This window comes from Sus scrofa, chromosome 15, assembly GCF_000003025.6.
Source record: "Sus scrofa isolate TJ Tabasco breed Duroc chromosome 15, Sscrofa11.1, whole genome shotgun sequence".
Taxonomy (NCBI): Eukaryota; Metazoa; Chordata; class Mammalia; order Artiodactyla; family Suidae; genus Sus; species Sus scrofa.
The window spans coordinates 37,454,952-37,476,563 of record NC_010457.5 but is presented as its reverse complement, the minus strand read 5'-3'; the positions used below and the strand labels follow the sequence as shown (position 1 = coordinate 37,476,563).

General features: G+C 42.1%; 1 protein-coding gene across 9 annotated transcripts in view; it reads right to left on the bottom strand.

The window, feature by feature from the left end:
• The window catches only part of MCPH1 (microcephalin 1), a 219,786-nt gene extending 198,408 nt beyond the window's left edge, over positions 1-21,378 (bottom strand). For 2 of the 9 annotated variants that reach the window (XM_021075800.1, XM_021075807.1), the window contains exons 1-3: positions 20,932-21,340; positions 19,312-19,403; positions 15,381-15,499 (exon numbers count right to left, since the gene is read on the bottom strand). In XM_021075800.1, coding sequence (XP_020931459.1) covers positions 15,381-15,499; positions 19,312-19,403; positions 20,932-20,971 — 251 coding nt within the window. In that variant the 5' untranslated portion in view covers positions 20,972-21,340. Of the gene's footprint in view, positions 1-4,768; positions 4,832-15,380; positions 15,500-19,311; positions 19,404-20,795; positions 20,896-20,931 lie in introns of those variants that run through there. The other 7 variants (XM_021075799.1, XM_021075801.1, XM_021075806.1 and 4 more) reach the window with 7 other exon arrangements.

Here is a 21,612-nt window from a genome sequence, read left to right as displayed (position 1 = left end):
CATTTATGTTACTGGTTTGATGACCCCCCCCTTAATTAATCAAACCTAGTACACATGCCTTGGTCTATTACAATATTTCTGTCCAGGGTGAAATAAGGCTTTAAGCTCAAAGTACTCTGGACAGTGTTGAAGCTGACATACACTGTAGTGGGGGATGGGAACAACTCTGCCTTTTCTGCCTCCCAACCACTGTCAGATGTAGCACAGATCCAGGAGGACCCAGGAGAGCAAAGGAAGCCTCTGATGCTCAATTGGCCTCTCCCTCACATGTCTAAAAGAGCAAAACCACTTGGCAATCTCGATGCCCACTTGTAAGGTGTCATGAGCTGGCAGGAAAGGCATCTTTGGGCTGGAATTGCAGGTATCTGTTCACAGCAGATACATGTATCACTAACTGACCACAAGAGGGCGTGGGAGAGCAGCACGCACTCCTGTGGCAAGGAGCATGCCCACCACCCTGACTTTGGGTTCAAATACTACTTCCCACTGAAAGACACCAGGGCTCCTTGGAGAAAGGCTGAATCTAGGGCTGGGAAAGAGAAAGGACAAGCTGATCCTATATTAAGATATGCCAGAGGAGAAAAGAAGTGTTCCGGGTAAGATGGAGAAACAATAAAATAACACAAAAGTCACCATGAATAGGCTACCACTGGCCAATGAAGGACAATTCAAACCTCAAGAGGGACAACAACAATAATGGACTATAACCCAGTGGGTAAAGTACAGACACACACAGCGTGATGAGGGGCAGTTACTTATACAGTTTAAAAGAACCTCCCTCAAAAGCCACACACGTTAATTGCCAGGAGCACATTCACCCAGGGAAGAAGCCAGGGAGGCCCCACCAGGCACAGGAGGAGTCCATCATCATTCCCAGGTCAGAACACTTCACCAGGAAGCACCAGACAATCTTCACATGCCATGCATAGCCTTCAACACTGTCAAAGGCACAAGAGCCAAGGACAGGCCCAGCAAGGGTTCCAGAGCAAGAAATATGAGGAGACACAACTAGGCATGGGCTTCTGGGGTGGAGCTGATGGAACAGCTGTGACGCCAGCATGGATGGTGGTTATGCAAGGAAACGGCCTGTCTGTAGGAAACACTAAATGCAGGGTGAGCGACAGACTCTAACAGGCAAGACATCACTGGGAACTGGGCTCCCAGTTAATCTGTCATAGTGACTGTTTAAAAAAGCTAACTTCAGGAGTTCCTGTCATGTCTCAGCAGTAACGCACCAGACTAGTTTCCATGAGGACATGGGTTCAATCCCTGGCCTTGCTCAGTTGGTTAACGATCTGGTGTTGCCCTGAGTTGTGGTGTAGGTGGCAGACATGGCTAGGATGTTACGTTGCTGTGACTGTGGTGTAGGCTGGCAGCTACAGCTCTGATTCGACCCCTAGCCTATGAACCTGGGAACTTCCACATGCCAAGGGTATAGCCCCAAAAACAAACAAACAAACAAACAAACAAGCAACTTTGTGACTAACTTTCCTCAACAGAACTGGGAGGTGACAGCCAGGCTGACCTTCATTCTTCCACCTTTATTTCTTCTTCCTTCCAAAGGAAACCTCAGAATTTTATCAGCTGCAGTTACACAGCTGTCTGCTCTGTAAGGAACACACCCAAAAATAACAGAATGGGATTCTAGTGACACCTAGTGACCTTAGGTATTCCATGAAAGTTCACACTTTCAGGGGAAAACATGAGCCATGGAATGGACAGGCAGTTAAGAAAAGAAGAATGGACATGTGACATAGAAAATAAAGGTCAGGTTGGCAGTCATCTCTAAATTATATCAAAGGAAGTTCATGCTCACTAAAAATCAAGGAAATGCAAATGAAGTCAACTTTAACTTTTCGCCTACAAAGTAGGAAAGATTAAAAAGTCTGATAACTCACACAGCTAGAAAGAACAGAATTTAGCACATTTTTCTCCCAGAATGCAACTTGATAGTATCTATCATAAGTTTAAATATGTAAGCCATATGAATCCAAAAATCCATTTTTGGAATTTAAAGCTGTGTAAAGACTTATACCCCTACCAAGAAAGTAATGTATACAAAGGCTTGATGTTGTACTATTTCTGATTGGAAAGAAAAGAGAAAGAAATGGAAAACTTCATACTTATTAATAGGAGGTAGGTTACATAAATTACTGGGTATCTATTACAAAAGACTATATATGTGTTTTTTTTAAAATAAGATACATCTCTATGTAAAAACATGGAAAAATGTTCTCTAGTACACTCATAAATAAAAAAGCATATATATGTCCCATGGGAAAAAATCTATTGATTTACAAGGATGTGTATATACGTATACATCAATCAATGTAAATGCATTATGTATACTTCTTTTTATATGCTCAGTAAAAAATCTGAAACTATGTATCCTAAATTCTCAATGGTAGATTTCTCCCAACTGAGGGGAGTTCTGGAAGATAAGGCTTGAAGTGGATTAAGTGGGGATTTTTTACTTTAAAAATATGCACACATTTAAATACAAATACATTTAATTCAAAAGAAAGTTTGCTTTCAAAATAGCAAAAGGAAATCTAAAAATCACTAATTAACTTCATATAATTAAAATCTGACTGTATTACAACAAACAATAACAAACAAAGAAAAAATTTGTATTAAAAATGTGATTAAGTTCACTTTAAAAGGAGCTTAGAGACTGCCTTTGGGTAAAGTTATAATTATTATGGACTTGGAGTTTCCATGAACCTCTTGGGCTAAGCAGGGGCAGAGATAGAGAAAGGAGATAAGGAGGAAAGAAATTAGGAGAAAGACCAGCAAAGGAGCAGAACAGCAGGACGAAAACCATAAGTGAAAGTGCCACGTCAAGACAGCTGGAGGCCTTGCTTCAGTACAGGAAGGCCCAGCTGTCAGGTGACACTTTTGCCCCAGTTCTCCACTAAGTTCAAGCTTTTAGTAACGTGCCCGTATAACCTTTTACATGGAGCTCTGATACCTCCTCTGTTCATCAACTGTTGGGACAAATACTTCCTGAGCACCTACTATGTGTTAGATGCTTAGTGGAAACACAGCTACAGAGGACAATAAATACAGAGGCTGAACTTATGGGGTTTGCATCATAAGGAAAGACCTTGATACAAGGCTAGGTAGACAGACAGACAAATGAGCAATTAAGTTTTACCGCACAAAAAAGAAATAAGGAATTGAGAGAGGGAGTCACAAAGGGGACTCTACTGTAGATTAGGGGACAGAGAGAGCACTTCAGGGAAGCTGACCCTGAAACAGGACACACATGAAGGAGCTGAGTCCAGAAGAGGGTTAAGCAGCAGGAAAAGAAGGCAGAGTCCCAGGTAGCACACTCCCAAGAACTGGGTCCTCCATCTGAGGACACAGAAAGACCAGAGTGTCTAGAGGATACAAACAGGAGAGTGGGTCAGCCGAGGCTGGGATAGGCTGGAGATGAATCATGCAGAGCTCTGAACAGAGGTCAGCAAACCCTTCCTGTAAAACAGTGAATACTGCAGGCTTTGTGGGCCACACTGCTCAATTTTGCATGTGCAGTACAAAGGCAGGCAGTCACAATACACCATCAACTGTGCATGGATGTGTTGCAGTAAAACTTTATTGATGGACAGTAAGATTTGGATTTTATGCAATTTTCATGTGTCATGAAATATTCTTTTGATCCCCCCTCCCAAACTTTTAATATTGTGAAAACCACTGTTAACCCATGGGCCATCACAAATAGGGTGGTAGGCTACATTTGGCTCCTGGGCCACTTGTCAGCTATTCCCTGCTTGAGACCATTTAATTCTAAATAATTTAATCGCAGCAAGAGGATAAAAGTGATTTATGTGTTAAAAGTGTTATATCTGCTGATGTACAAGAAATGAAAGGAAAGAGGGGCAGGCAGGAATGAGGCAAGATGAGAGTTGTCTGGACTGAAGTGGCCGGTGGGCAGCAGCAGATGAAGAGCCATGGCAGGTCTGAGATAAAACCAATGGGCCATTTTAATGGATGGCCTAAGAGGTGAGGGAGAGTTCACCTCTTAGGTGAAGGACAGCTGCCTGATTCTGAATCTTCCCCCATACCCTCCCATGAAAAATCAATTAAGAAGGAACAAACATAAAGACACACATGACCTGTACTTTCATCAAAACTTCAAATGATATACAAGTAGAAAGATAATCCAGATTCCAGTACAGCCTCCAGTCCAGGGATGCAAAAAGCAGGGGAGAAGAGGCTATGACTCCATAGAGAGAGTGGAGGGGCCTGGAGGACTCAGGTGAAGCACATGAAAATCAGGCTGAAAAAGAGGAAGTCTGGGACGAAACGCCCAAATACAGAACACAGTGGTTCAGAGCACTTGTTAATAGGGAATGGGCAGGAATGTGAGCTGGCCCAGAACCAAGAGGCTCCAAAAAGCATTGATTCTGAGCAAGAACCAAATACATGGAAAAGTGGCAAGCCTCAGACAAATAGCAATGAAGGAAAAAAAGGAACTAAGGGGAAAACATTTAAGGGTCCTGGAGTATTAAAGGCAATCCCCCTTCCCAACATCAGCCACAAAAAGGACTATGCAAGAGAGCAGAACTAACACAGGAGGGTGCTATGAACTAACACAGAAGGAAGCCTTACCTATAAAATCAAATGCAGTAGCACAAAGGACATTGTATCCATAAAAAACTACTTGAAAAAGAAAATGTAGTCAAACCATTTCAGCTGATGAAAATCTTCCTTCCCCCAAATAAAAACATATATAAAGCTGAAGAATATAACACAACCCTCATACCTGAATCAAATACTGTCAAACAACCATTTGGGAAAATCCATCATCCAGTCAGCCATCATCCACCTATATGTGTGAGATATTTCTTGAATCATAAACATAAAAACAAAGAACAGCAGCAATTAAAAAAAAAAAACAACAGAAAGACAATAAACAAGAGCCGATTAAACTCAAAAAAGAAAAAGAAGACAAATCATGTCAGAGATGACAACTACATTATGATAGTGCCAAAAGAATAGACAGATACAAATTAAAATTTAATACAAAATACTGAGGAAAAGCAGGGAAGAAAATAAAAATAACACCAAGAAAGAAGTAAAAAGAAAGTCAAAATGGATGAAATAAAAAGCAGGTAAAGAAAGTTCAACATACATATAGTTGAAGTATTTGAAGAAAATCAAAGCAATAGAACAGAATAATATGCAAAACAATCATTCAAGAAAAATTTTTTTTTTTTTGTCTTTTTGCCCTTTTTAGGGCCTCTTCCCATGGCATACGGAGGTTCCCAGGCTAGGGGTCTAATCAGAGCTGTAGCCACCAGCCTACGCCACAGCGACAGCAACATGGGATCCAAGCCATGTCTGCAACCTACACCACAGCTCATGGTAACACTGGATCCTTAACACACTGAGCAAGGCCAGGGATCGAACCCGCAACCTCATGGTTCCTAGTCGGATTCGTTAACCACTGAGCCATGACGGGAACTCCAAGAAAATTTTTTAGAAGTAAGAATCTCTTGAATCTCTTGAAAAGAGATTGGAATAATGAAATGAATCAACTAGAGACACAGTAAGAAAAAAATCATTAAACTTTAAAGGGGTAAAAAAATCCTTAAGAATCCCCAGGCAGAAAAAATAATTTTACATGGAGAAAAAAATTAGACTGGCATAGATGCTTCAAAAAGAACACACTAAGTTCCACTGTGTTTAGTCCTAACAAACCAAATCTCCCACAATGAAATACACTATAAGCCACACATTCTAAAAATCAAGAAAAACAACAACAACAACAAAAAAAAAACCCCTCCAACTACCAGAAGGCTTTGGAAGCTAGGGAAATCAAAAACAAACAAACAAAAAACCAAAAACAGGCAAATTTTGAAAGGAAGCAAAAAAAATCTGGGGCTTTACCACAGTTTCTGGGGCTTTACCCTGAGGTAAAACATGGCAATCTCTACGGGAGTGTAGTGGTGGCAACTGCTGCCTTTCTGGCCAACTGGGATAAAGAACTCAGGCCCCCAAGGCCACCAGGGACTGATAAAAGGACCCTGGAAACAAAAAAAAAAAAAAAAAAAAAAAAAAAAGAAGGGGCACCTCACTTTCTGAGCATGAAAGTCCAAGTCTCTGGCTGACCCCTGACCTACATGTCCACCGGGCAAACAAATCAGCCTGCACCTACAGCTTGAAGATCTGAACGAACCCAAGCAAATGCCCACCACAGGCCTTAAAATGACTGTCCACAGTTTAAAGCTAAACAAATCAACTGCTTGATAAAACAAACTCATCAATACCCTTTGGAGTAACAGAAAAGAACCCAAAGTCTATATAATATTTACAGTGTCCAAAATATAATCCAAAGGGGAGTGTCTGTTGTGGCTCAGCGGGTTACAAACCTGACTAGTACCCATGAGGATGAAGGTTCAATCCCTGGCTTTGCTCAGTGGGTTAAAAAGTTCCGGCATTGTTGTGAGCTGTGGTGTAGGTCACAGACACTGCTCAGATCCTGCTGTGGCTGTGATGGTAGCCTGGCAGCTGCAGCTCTGATTCAACCCCGAGCCTGGGAATGTCCATACACTGTGGGTGTGGCCCTAAACAGCAAGAAAAAAAAAGAGAGTATCATCTATAATAGCATATTAAAGGCTCTGCTATGATGCAATAAGTTTGAGAAATTGGGAAATATCACTAATAAATTTGGGGAAAACATTCCACCCACAGCAACATAACAGATACACATTTTCCTAAAGTGTACATGCAACATTCTCCTGGCCAGACCCAATGTCAGGGCATAAAAAAGTCTCAACTATTACAACTTACAGAATGGGAGAAAATAGTTTCGAATGATGCAACCGACAAGGGCTTAATCTCTAGAATATATAAGTAACTTATACAACTCAACAGCAAAAAAGCCAATCAACCAATGGAAAAATAGGCAAAAGAGCTGAATAGACTGTTCTCCAAGGAAGATATACAGATGGCCAGCAAACACATGAAAAAATGTTCAACATCGCTGATTATAAGAGAAATGCAAATCAAAACTACCATGAGATACTACCTCACACCAGTCAGAAAGGCCATCATTAATAAATCCAAAAATAACAACTGCTGGAGGGGCTGTGGAGAAAAGCGAACCCTCCTGCACTGTTGGTGGGAATGTAAACTGGTACAACCACTATGGAGAACAGTTTGGAGATACCTTAGAAATCTAAACATAGAACTTCCATATGACCCCGCAAACCCACTCTTGGGCATATATCTGGACAAAACTCTACTTAAAAGAGACACGTGCACCCGCATGTTCATTGCAGCACTATTCACAATAGCCAGGACACGGAAACAACCTAAATGTCCATCTACAGATGATTGGATTTGGAAGATGTGGTATATATACACAATGGAATACTACTCATATTGCTACATAATGCCAATTGCAGCAACATGGATGGAACTAGATGTGGTATATATACACAATGGAATACCACTCATATTGTTACATAATGCCATTTGCAGCAACATGGATGGAACTAGAGACTCTTATACTAAGTGGAATGAGTCTGAAAGACAAAGGCAAATACCATATGATATCACTTATAACTGGAATCTTATATCCAGCACAAATGAACATCTCCACAGAAAAGAAAATCATGGACTTGGAGAACAGACTTGTGGCTGCCCGACAGGAGAGGGAGGGAGTGGGAGGGATGGGGAGCTTGGGGTTATCAGATACAACTTAGAATAGATTTACAAGGAGATCCTGCTGAGTAGCATTGAGAACTATGTCTAGATACTTATATTGCAACAGAACAAAGGGTGGGGGAAAAATGTATACATGTAAGAATAACTTGATCCCCATGCTGTACTGCAGGGAAAAAAAAATTATAAAAAAAAATTTAAAAAATTAAAAAAAAGAACTGAAATAATATAAAATATGTTCTCCACCCACAACAGAATGAAATGAGATACCAAAAAGAGGACAAATTTTGGAAGGCTCATAAATAAGTAGAAATTAAACAAGAAGCTCCAAAATAACCAATGAGTCAAAGAAGAAATCACAAGAGAAATGGTAACTACTTTGAAATAATTGAAAACAAAAATACAACATACCAAATTATATGAGATGCAGCCAAAGCACTGTTTAGAGGGAAATTTATAACTACAAATACTTATATTAAAAGTTTAAAAAGAAGAAATATTTAAAATGCATAATCTAATGTTCTACCTAAAGAAACAAAAGAAGGAAAACCTAAACCCAAAACAAGCAGAAAGAAGGAAACAATCATAGTGGAAATAAAAGAAGAGAAAAACAATGGAGATGAAACCAAGAGTTGGTTCTTTGAAAAGATCAATGAAATTGGCATGCTCTTTAGTTTAGACCTATCAAGAAGTGATTATTAAAATCAGGAATGAATTACTACTGATGTTATCAAAATAAAAAGGATTATCATAGAATTCATGAAGAACTAAGACCGAACTTACAAGTATCAAAAAAGAGAACACATTCCAACTCATTCTATGACACTATTGCCTGACACCAAAATAAAAAAAGAATCATCACAAGAAATGTACTGACCAATACCCCTTAGGAATAAAGATGCAAAAATAAAAATAAATGAAAATACTAGCAAATTGATGCAGCAATTAAAAAAAAATATATATAGGAGTTCCCTGGCAGCTCAGCAGGTTAAGGATCCAGTGTTGTCACTGCTGTGCCCCTGGTTGCAGCTGTGGTTAATGTTCGATCCCTGGCTCAAGAACTTCTGCATGCCATGGGTATGGGGAAAAAAATATATAACACAACCAAGCAGGATTTAATCCAGGATTTAACACCACATTAACAGAATGAAAGTCAAAAATCACATGAATAGCTCAATAGCAGCAAACAAAGCATTTGACAATATCCACACACTCCCCCCTCCCTTTTTTCTGGCCGCCCCTGCAGCATGCGGAAGTTCCTGGGCTAAGAAATGAACCCAAACCACAGCTGTACCCAGAGCCACAGCTGTGACAACTTTGGATCCTGAACCTGCTAATAAGCCAAGGGGAACTCTCAAATTCCTTTGATGATAGATAAACCCAAACAAACAAAAAACTAGGAACAAAAGGAAACTTCTTCAATCTGATAAAGGACATACATAAAAAAAGTCAAAGCTGACCTCACAGTTAATACAGAAACACTGAAAGCTTTTTCTCCTAAGATTGGAAACAAGACAAGGATGTCCACTCTCACCACTTCTATTCAATACTGTGCTAGAGGCTACAGTCAGGGCAATTAGAAAAGAAAAATAAAAGGCAACCAGATTAGAAAGGAAGAAGTAAAACCATCTCTATATACAGATTACACAACACTGTATACAGAAAATTCCAAAGAAATCACAAAAACAGCGCTAATAAAGTTCAGAAAACTTGCAGAACACAAGATCAATATACAAAAATCAGTTCTATTTCTATATTTTAACTGAACAATCTAAAAATGAAATTAAGAAAAAATCCATTTACAACAGCATCATAAAGAAAAAAATTAGGAATAAATGTAATCTAGTAAGATTCACACACTGAAAACTATAAGATACTACTGGAAGAAATTAGACAGTCAAAAAACCCATAAACACTTCTAATGGCCAATGGAACACCAATATTAAGATGGCAACATCTACCTAAAGACTGAACACAATCTCTAACAAATCAGCCACACTTTCCCCTCCCTACTGAAATTAACAAACTAATCCTAAAATTCATACAGAAATGAAAGGGTACTAGAAGAGGCAAATAGTCTTGACAATCAAAATTGGGAAGGCCACTCTTTGCAACTTCAAAAATCACTGAAAAGCTAAAAAGTAATCAAGACTGCACACAAGGTGCTGGCACAAAGATAAACACAGATTAATGACACAGAATTGAGAATCCAGAAACAAACCCAAGGACCTACAGTTAATTAATTTTCAACAAGGCTACCAAAGCAATTTAATGGGAAAAGAACAATCATTCAACAAATGGTGCTGAGATAAGTGACATGTAAAAGAGTGAATGTGAAGCCATACCTCACACCATGTGCAAAAATTAACTTAAGTAAACCACAGACCTAAATGTAACGGCAAAATTGTAAAACTCAGAAGAAAGCACAGGCGTAAATCTTCACACCCTGGGACTAGGCACGATTTCTTAGTGTGACAATTCTTAAATGTGACATTTAAAACACAAGCAACAAAATAAAAAATAGATACATTGGACTTAAGAAAAATTAAAAACGTTTGTGCTTCAAAGGATACCAACAAGTAAATGAGAAAGTCAACCCAAAGAGAGGGAGAAAATGTTTGCAAATAATGTATCTGACAAGGGCCTATATCCAGAATACATAAAGAATTCTTACAACTCAAGAAAAAGAACCCAATTTTTAAAAAATGGATAAAGTATTTGAAAAGACATTTTTCCAAATAGCCAATAAACTACAAAAAGCTGTTCAACATTACTGGTCATCAGGGAAATACAGACCAAAACTCCAGCGAGATGCCACTTCATGTTCACAGCAATGATATAAACATAAAGAGGAATAATAACCCTCATACATTACTGGTGGGGAATATAAAATGGTGCATCCGGTCTGAATAATAGTTTGACAGTTCCTCAAAAAGCTACGTAAATAGTTTCCATACAACTCAGCAATTTTATTCCTAGGTGTGTATATACCCAATTGGATTGAAAAGATATATACACAAAAACTTGTACACAAATGTTCATAGCAGCATTATTCATAACAGCCTAAAAATGCAAATAACCCAAATGTCCACCAACTGATGAAGATAAACAAAACACAGTACATCCTTATAACAGACTATTATGCAGCCACTCAAAGGAATAAAGTACTGAGACAAGCTACCACATGAATGAACCTCCAAAACATTATGCCAATATAAAAGGCCACAGAATGTAGGATGCCATTTATGTGAAATGTCCAGAATAAGAAAATTCAGAAAGAAAAAAAGTAGATTAGTGGTTACTGGGGGCTAGAGGCTAGGGGACAATGGCGAGTGACTGCTAATGGCTATGGAGCTTATTTTAGAGTGATAACAGGAAAAAAATAACAGGAAACTCAGATCCTCAGAAGGAAGAGCAAGAGAATATATGGATAAATATGAGACAGTATTTTTCCTCTTAATATACTTAAAATACAACTGTTTAACGCAAAAATGACAACAGTGGCTTGTGGGATTATAATGCATATAGATGTAACACATATGACAACCCTAACATAAATGATGGTGGGGCAGAATCAATGGACACATACAATTACCAGGGTTCTACACCTTATGTGAAAGGGGTACTATATTACATATTAAGTCTAAGTAGACTCTGAAGTTAAAGATCTACTGTAATCCCTAAAGCAATCACTAAAAATAAAAGAATGGGAACACTTTTAATTTTAAAACTAACAGATTAAAAAATCCAAAACAGGGAAGGAAAAGGGAAGAAAGGAACAAGACATATTTCCTGCCTTTGTTCAAAAGGCCAAGAAACAGTGACCTCCACAGCCATGAGCCCCCCAGCACCCACATCTAGTCTCCGATACTGTTCTCCACCTGGAGGACATGGTCTTCCGAGAGGCGCCTGGAGCAGAATAGGCACAAGGTGTCAGAAGGGGCATGAAGCAGCTCCCACTATCCAAATCTGAACAATCTGAGCACCAGTCACAAACTACTAGCCACTGCAAAATACAGAAACCTAGGAGTTGACGTTCGTCAGTCAATCAACGTGGGAGAAGGGAAGACTCTTTACTCCAGTTCACAGCCAGGCACACCTGAGCAAAGAGGGGAAAACAGTCATCCTGTTAAGATTCAGAGTTCAGGTTGGTTCAGGCAAGAATCACCACCAGACGCATCCCCTGGGGGGCAGGGGGAGCTTCTAAGAGGAGCAGGATGGCTACATGGTCTTCAAGTGCCTCCCCACAGGTGACTTCTCAGTTTCAAGGAAACAATAGGCATTACACAGGTGACCAACATCAGTATCACCCTAAGAGGCAGGGGAACAATTTGGGTCTCTTGGTAGGACACACCACACTCCCATGGGGCTTGCAGGCAGGAAACCATAACCTGAGTCTAATCACAGGGAAACACAACACATCCAAAATGAAGACCATCTTATTTTAAAACAGGGTGGAGAGTGAGGCTGGAGTCTTCAGAACTGCCCAAGCCACAGAAGATAAAGAAATGCTCCAGCCTAAGGAGACTAAAGAGACAAGGCCCACCCTGCACAATACCCTAGCCTGGACCTCCTACTAAAGGGAGAAAAACACGGTAAAACTGAAACAGCTAAAGCATGCTGTTGGGGTCATCTGACAAACTTACACTTTCAAGACAGATTTCCTAGAAGCATTTTCAGACGAAAATTTCAAGACAAAAGAAAATTTCATCTCCAAAGGCAATAGTTCTCTTGTAATTAGCTTCTGGTGATTGCTTTTCCCAAGACTAATGATACATGAGGACCACACCCACTATAAAGATCCATCCCCTAGAGCCACACAGTGGTAACACTCTATTATATACATACATACAAAGTAATACAAGCTTTAAATTTCTTTTTACATTCACATTTAAAAACACTCACACTTGTATCTTGTAATAATCAGGTTCTGTCCATGCCTGTCCCCATCCAACTGTCCAAAGGGAAATCTGATAGAGGCTACTTTAGGACTGTCTTGGGACAAAGATACATATGATAAGCACCTCTGGAGAAGAGAATGTTCCCCGAAATCCAGATGTATAGAGTCATACTGCTGCTTTTTTAGAAAACTAGAGTAAATTTATATCAAAGCAGTAATGGAAAATATAAGGCATAGACTTTGGCTGATGATATGCGAAACTGTTCCAAAGGAAAAAAGGCTATAAATTAAAAAAACAACAACAAAAAAAACAAAACAAAACAAAAAAAAACTTTAATAGTAAGGCATGGCCATTCAACCCTATGTGAGGAATCTGGACCTTTTAAAGTAAACCTCCCCTGGTGACAATGCACAACATAGCAGGGTCCTTGGAGCTGATCATTCCACCACTGCATCTAATTTGCCCCTCAGCTATAATATAAATCTTTTGAGGTGTCACAATCATTCTAGTTCTTCTGAGGCATCAAGTGTGCACTTGTTTGTTACTGCTGAGTCAAGAGCTGCCTCCAGGCTAACTGGCCCCATAAAGAAAGGGGTCCTGTGAGGAGAGAAGGCTCCATTTCTCCTCCATAACCTACACTTTACACAGCATACTCTCCAGCCAGCTCCTCCTATCCTTCCAAACATAACCTCTTACTGGACCCCAGAAAAATCTCAACCCAATCAAGACCAGTTAATCCATCAACCTCTCTCCTATCTTTTACTCCCTCCATGAGCATCGCCCCTCCCAAAACTGACCAAGCTTGACGTCCACAGTCCATCACCACCATTGCTACGCACACCTCTCCAAACCCCTGATGGTGGTGTCTGTGTAAATCCTCTGGCCTATAGGTTACCAGATAAACCACTGGCCTGTCCCTCAGCTTTGCCGTCCACTCACAAACACCACCCTCAAGTGCGCTGCTAGCCCTGCCCAGAAGGGGCACTCCCTCTAGGACATTCCCTGATCCACCCATTCTCCCATGTTCCTAGACAACTACTTCATGGGTTCTCCTCAAACCTCCAAAATCTTCCTCCTGCTCACTCTCAGATGACAAAAGAAAGTAGGGACAATCAGAAAAGAATTCCCACAGGGCTCACACCACATCTATTCACCTGGCAGTGACTGTCCCCAGACACTCTGCACTCCCTCCTGTCGATACAGAATAGAATGATGGTCCTTGACACCCCATAACCCGAAGATATACAAAGTAACCTATATATCCTGTCCAAATCTTCAACTGCTCCACCAGAGTCTATCCCTACAGCCCTCTTAAGCCACCTGCACAACAAAGTCCCCTCTTGCCTCTGCATCACCCACTCCTGTCCCTGCTGGATGGGCTCCATCAGCACACAGAGGTGTTGTCATTTCTCCCAGCGAACAGTCTCCTCCACTACACATGCCACCCAGGCACAGCCCCACCTCTCCACCCCACTGGACCTGTCTCCACTCATGCATGTTCCACCCTTCTCCCCTCCACTCCTATTCCAGTCTTTCCTGCCCCCTCTAATCCTCCAAAACTGCTTGTCCAGCTCTGCTAATGCAGTGGTGATCTCTTGGACCCACTTTTATCAACCTATCTGCCAGAGTTGATGACTATCCCTCCCTGAAGGCTTCACCTGACCTCTAGAATCAACCCCACTGGTTATTTTCCTCTAGCTCCAGCACTGAAGTGCTCAAACCTGGACCTCCTCTCCTCCTGTCTACACTCACGAAGGGATCACATCCACAGTTATCTGTACTCGGGTGACTCTCATTTTTATCTCCCAAGAGCTCCATGGTCATCTATCCAACTGCTGACCCCGACACCTTCTCCTGGGTCCCTAATAAACACCCCAAACTCAGCACGACCAAACCGAACTCCTGACTTCAGCCCCAGACCTGGTCCTTCCGAAGCCTTCCCAACCCCAGGAAATGGCAAACCCATCCTTCTGGTTCCTCAGGTCAAGAGTCATCCTTGACTCTTTCTCTTCTCTACACTCACACCTGAAGCTTCAGAAACTCCACTCTGGCACTTCCTTTAAAAATACACACTGGATCTGATGGCTCTGCACAGCTGCCAGCCTGGGGCCAACATACCAGCCAGGGTCATCCAAGAGCCTCCCACCCACCCTGCCTTTGCCCCCATTCCTGCCTCCACACACTTCTCTTCTGCATCACCTGACACCCCACCACCTCTGACCTCAACCTCGTCCTAGGCGTCCCCCTGACTGCTCCTGTCATGTGTGTCCCACCCCCCAAATTCACATGAAGTCTTAACCCCAGAATGTATTTGGAGATGGGGCTTTTTAAAGAGATTATTACAGTTAAATGAGGTCATTGGGGTGGTCCATGCAGACACAGAAACACTTAGAGACCTGGTGAAGAGACAGAAATGAGATAGCCATCACCAACCCAAGGAGAGAGGCCTCAGAAACCAAGCCTGTGGACACCTTCACCTTGGACTTCTAGCCTTCAGAACTGTGAAAAATAAATTTCTGTTGTTTAAGTCCACAGCCTATGGTATTCTGGCCACCCTAGCGGACTAACACAATCTGCCTCCTACAGTTTCCCAAACACACCACACATATGGCCTCAGGGTAGGCTAAGGGTTGTACCACACCTATCTTTCTACTTAGGAAACTGAGGATGTTGTATGACTTGCCTGAATAAGAGGCAGAGAAAAGATGCAAATCACACTTCACCTGGTTCTGTGATTATGCAAAATATCTCCACACTCTACCAATACTAAGTAACATAAGGTAAAAAATAAAACAAACGACTTACTTTTCAACCCAGAGCACTGAGACGAGCTTCACGCCTCTCTTCTGTGCTTTGTTCCACGTGCTCTGGTACCCGTCTTTGAACACAACATGGGTTACTTGTTTGTTAAAAGTTTTTGAAACCTGAAGACACAATGCAGACACAAGATAGTAAACTATTACTATCTGCACAGTTTCATAAGGACAAGACAGTATCACTCCTGTAGACATTTGCCAAAAAAAGCAATATAACTACCAAACTGTGTCAACCAATATACAAAAAGAATACATTCCCATCACTTGAGGTTATTCCAGGACTGCAAAGTTGGCTAACAACTAAAAGTCAAACATTATTATTCACTACCTTAACAAAGTAAAAGAAAAGAAATCACGATTATCTCAAAACATTTCAAAAGTACATTAAGGCGCTCTTCCTGTGGCGCAATGAGATCCACAACATCTTGGGAGCATTGGGACAGGGGTTTGATCCCTGGCCCAGCACAGTGGGTTAGGGATCCATTGTTAGCTCAAGGGTGGCTTGGGTTGCGACTGCGGCTTGGATCTGATCCCTGGCCCAGGAACTCCACATGCCACAGGGCAGCCAAAAATGAAAAAAAAAAAAAAAAAAGTGCATTAAAGTTAAAAAGTTTACTTATTTATGAGAAAAACTCTTAGTAAGTTAAGAACTGAAAGTTGGTATGAAACTGCATGATGGGAAATGTTAAAAGCTCTCCGTTGAGAAGAGGGTCAGATGAGGATGCCTGGTCTCTCCATTCAATTCAACTGGCCCCAGCCAGTGCAGTATGTCAAGAAAAAGAAATCAAAAGTGCTAGGAAGAATGTATATAAAGGTATGATTGGGTCACTTTGCTTTACAGCAGAAATTGGCACACCATCATAAATCAACTATACTTTAATAAAACTTTTAAAAATAATAATAAAAGAATTTTAAAATGTTAGGATTAGAAAAAAATAGAAATAAAATGGTCCCATGTATGTAAGATTCAATTGTGTACATTGTTAAAATCCCCCAAATTTCACAGAATTCATGAGTTTAATAAATTTTCCAGAGACAAGGTGGATATGCAAAAATTAACCACTTCTACATAACAGTGGCAATTAGAAAAAGAACTCAAAAGATACCATTTAATAATAGCATCAAAAATAACCAAAGAAAATTATAAAAATTATTGAAAAAAATTAAGGAAACCCAAATCAATAGTCTCAAATCTTGTTTATAGGTTAGAAGATTCAATTTTGTAAAAATGTCAGTTCTCAACATACTGTTGGTTGTTATCAATCCAATACCAATCAAATTCCCAAAGAAAAGCTTTATGTTATAAATTTAGAGACTGATTCTAAAACATACTTGGAAAGGCAAAAGGTTAAGAAGAACAAAGGGAAAGACTTATGAAGACTTTATTATAAAGAGTCTAAGGGAGTTCCCATTGTGGCTCAGCCAGTTACAAACCCAAATAGTATCCATGAAGATGCAGGTTCGATCCCTGGCCTTGCTCAATGGGTTAAGGATCTGAAGTTGCCTTGAACTGTGGTCACAGACACGGCTTAGATCCTACGTTGCTGTGACTGTGGTACAGGCCAGCAGCTAGCTCTGATTCCACCCCTAGCCTGGGAGCTTCCATATGCTGCAGGTAGAGTCCTAAAAAGCAAAACAAACAAAAAAGAGTATAAGGCAGGATGGTGTGTCATGAGAACAGACTATATGGACCCTGAAACATGGTTACTGGACTGATGACAAAGGAATTACTGTGCGGCCTAGACAGTCTTTTCAATAAATGGTCAATACTAAATAAAGGACGGTCTTTTCAATAAATCGTGTTGGGACAAATGACCATCCACATGTAAAAAAATGAAACTTTCACACCATATGCAAAAATCAATTCCAGATGCTCTGTAAATCTAAACATGAAAGGCAAAATGATAAAACTTCTGGAAAATAAGGAGAAAAATCTTCCTAATTTATGTAAAAACAGATTTTTTTTTAAAACAAGATACATACAAAAAGGCTCACCATAAGGAATGAACTACTTTACAATTATCATCAAAAGACATTATTAAGAAGGGGAAAAGGCAAGCCACAGAAATGACAGAAAATACTGCAATTCACATGGCCAACAAAGAGGTCAACTCAAAAATACAGCGAACACTTCAAATCAAGGAGAAAAAAAAAAAAAAACCCAATGGAAGTATGAGTTGGAGACTTGAACAAGGTCTTCAAAATAAATATAGGAAGACATGTAGAAAAATGTAAATTCAAACCCTGTTGACATAATACCAGAAACACACAGAATGAAGAAGGTAAAGGCAAACACAATCAAGCATATACACCAAAAGAGCGTCTATCCCCTGGCAGAATTATAGATTGATTCAACCACTGCAGAAAACTGTTAGGAAATCATTGATAGTTTTTGCACATGTGACAACAGTCTTTTGTCGCACAGGAAAACATCCTTGTTCTTAAAGATGCATACTAAATACATTTGGGGGCAAATTATGACATCTGCAGCTTACTTTCAAATAAATCAGGAAAAAAAATATTGTTTGAGAGATGGACACAAAGTTGGTACGTTAACTGTTGGATCCATGTTCACTGTACTAGTCTTTCAACTTTTCTATTTGGAAACTTTCTAAATAAAAAGCTAAAAAACAAACAAACAAACAAACAAAAAAACCAAAAAGATTCAAGAGATCTTAAGACCTTTACAATACTCTCAAAAGCCATTCTGTCAACTCCTATGTCCCATGGCTTTTTTCTCAACCACAAATCATTGTTCTCCAAGTATGTGGTTGGTGTCATCAGAGGGAAACTCTCCCAGATTCCTACCTTCCAACGGATCAGAAGCAAGGGTCTTCTCAGGCTCAAGAGCAAGCTGTGCCCCTATATTCTGCCTGTCCTCCAGCCTAGTCTGCTCTGGGCCCTCCATCAGGGCAGGGACTAGGGTGGGCCTCGAAATTCAGGAGCACACTCTGCCTGAAGGGGAATGCCTGCTTACAGTTAATTTTATGCCCCTGCCTCACCCTAATGCCTGCCCTGCCTTCAGTGACCTTCCCGCCCATGTTAATCTCCCTTCACCAGCCTACCTGCCATCCCCCCCAAACTCCAAAAGCACACATGCACAAATACTGTTCACAACTGAACTCCCTCAGAGAGCAGTCTACCTAAATCATCTCCGCCCCTTCCAAGCTCAGTGACTCCCGAACTAATCCCACCCCCTTTACTCAGCTCGCTGAAAAGTGCCACACTCAACACTGACCCTAGAGTTTTCAAATCTGAGGTATACTTCCCAGTCTTAACCTTTTTGAAAGATTTTGCAGTGGCTGAAAATTCCGCCTTTGACATTTGTCCCTCCTCAGATGTTCATGCTTGTTTTCCGAATTCTCCTGGCATCCTTCTCCACCTTGACTACGATTCCTATCACCAGCCCTAGAAATACTAAATATGCTGCACCTTCAACACTTTTTATCTCAACCCCCTGGGTCATCATCACAACAGTGGCTTCACCTGACCTCAGGGCCATGGCGTCCAAAACATTCTTTCTAGCCCGGACCATCTCAAAAGTTTCAGATGTGTACATCCAAATGCCTATCAGATATTTCCAATATACCCAATTTCAAAACTTTTCCCTTAAAAAATTGTTCCTTTGCCTGTACTCCACACTTTGATCCATAGCACCATGCATCCAAGAAGCCAATGGCAAGACCCATGCTTTCATCCTTCAGCTCTCCTCTCCCATCACCCACAAGGCCAACTGTTCTATAAATGCTACTGTTGTAAATTCTTCAGGCGCTGGGTCTTTTTTTACTTCTGCCGTTTACCCACTGTCCTCTTGTCCTTCATGCTCTAAGTAACAACTCCCAAAATAAGAAAATGCAAATATATCTCATAGTGTTTCAAAGGACTGTCATATGCAGCAATGGTAAGAATAAATTTCTTACCTTTGCCCCCATATCCACAAGTTGATTTGTAAATGTCTTTGAATAATTTTCTGTTCCATTGGCTGACCATACTTCAACATAAGCCACAACATCTGAAAATAAACAAGATATACTTGATATTCCAGTATCCCTCACCCAAGGATTTCAAAGGATTGTTTCTCTTGTTCTATTTACATTAAAAAATAAAATTTCTGGAGTTCCCGTCGTGGCGCAGTGGCTAACGAATCCGACTAGGAGCCATGAGGTTGCGGGTTCGGTCCCTGCCCTTGCTCAGTGGGTTAACGATCTGGCGTTGCCGTGAGCTGTGGTGTAGATTGCACATGTGGCTCAGATCCCGCGTTGCTGTGGCTCTGGTGTAGGCTGGCGGCTACAGCTCCGATTCGACCCCTAGCCTGGAAACCTCCATATGCCACGGGAGCGGCCCAAAGAAATGGCAAAAAGACAAAAAAAAAAAAAAAAAAAAAAAAAAAAGTAAAATTTCTTACGTTAAAAGCCTATTCAAAACAGCACTAGTGCTATTATGGTTTTTAAAATTTCAAGAGAACAACTTTACTCATACACATGTCACAGTTTACATCCTCAACACTGATGTTCTCAAATTTCTAAACCGGGTCTAGCTTTTTCTGGGCCTCAGAAATTTTAGGCTCTGAGGGGCCATACAACCACTCAACTTCACAGATGTAGCACAAAAGCAGCTAAAGACAATAGGCAAGCATGGACACGTTCCAACAAAACTTTATGGACAACGAAGTCTGAATCTGACACAATTTTCATTTGTCCTTCTGTTCTCTCGGGCCCAACCATTTAAAAAAGTAAGGAACGTTCTTTGCTTGCAGGTCCTACAAAACAGGACAGGATTGGGGGTGGGGGGCAGGGACACAGATTTTGGTCGCCTGCTCAAAGCCTGATGCTTCAAGAACTTCCATGTGTGCCTTTACGCAGTAATTCCCCACTGAGAGGTTGTAGCAACACTGATAGAGGCACAAGAAGAGGGGCTACTGCTTTTCCCAATTTCACTACTGCCCTCTCCCCTCAAATCCACCAGGCTATACAAAGACGCGAGAACCCAGAAAAAGCTGAAAATCAAACACAGCCATTCCTTCCACCTCTGCCATCTGTCTGCACCGCCCGCCTCACCGAGCCCTGTGGGGTGGTCCTGGCCTGGGCTCAGGGACCGACCCCACCCCACATGGCAGGTCACGGTGCTGGCCTCTGGAACTGCCCCTTAATCCACTGGGCGGTCCGGGTGCTAAACCGGAGAAAGAAGAGCGCCCAGCCCCCACCCCACGGGGGCGGTCCCGGCCCTGGCCTCGGGGGCTATACTGGGCTCGGGGATAGCCCCCCAGCCCCCACCCCACGGGGGCGATCCGGGTGCTTGCCTTGGGGACTGTACTAGGCTCGGGGACAGCCCCCCACCCCCCATCCCATGGGGGCGGTCCCGGTGCTGGCCTCGCAGGCTGTACTGGGCTGGTGACAGAACCCACCTCCCAGGTGGCTGGGCTGACTTCCGGGAGGGCCGGGCTGCCACCCCGAGCGCCCCGCGAGCCGCGTCCACGCGTCCGTCGCCACCTGGGTGCCCGTCCTAAGCCCGCCCGCCACCGGGTGGGCCCACCGGCTCACCTTTCAGGATGGGGTCCCCTTGCGTCCCGGGAGCCGCCATGAGGGGCGGCGGGACGCGAACCGCCGTGAAGCCGCGAGCCGCAAGAGCCTGACGGAGAGGCAGCACTGAGCATGCGCAGGGCGGGCGCGCGCCGCTCCACTCCCGCTCCGCGGAAGTCCGCTATTCCGCGTTTTCTAAACCGCCAAAGGGGGCGACTAAGACACTCCCACGCGAGAAGAGGACACCAGTTTTTCTGGCCCAGGTTCGGACTCACTTCCGGTTGACACTACACTACACCTCCAGCTGAGGGACCCCGGTCCCGGCTGCGCCCTTTAGCTGTGCTGCCCAAAAATCCCGGAGCGGAAGAATCTTGATGGGAGCTGACGAGCTGGGCGCTCCGGAGTAGCTCAGCTCGCAGGCAGCTCAGCTCGCAGGCAGCTCAGCGTCTAGCTTTCAAAGCTCCCGCCCGCGGAGCCCCGCCCACACCTTGCAGGCACCTCCCCGAGGGCTGCGCGCATGCGTCCGGAGGGGACCCGGTCCCAGTCTTTCCTGTGGGTGACACTTAGGGAGGGGAAGGACTGGCCACTCTGTTGATAAGAGCCCTCTGTTTAATCTCTCTGAAACACTGAATCAGCTAAAGGACCCATGCTGTCTGTATTAAAGAATGAACCACCAAATGTGTGAAAACTTTAATTTTCAGT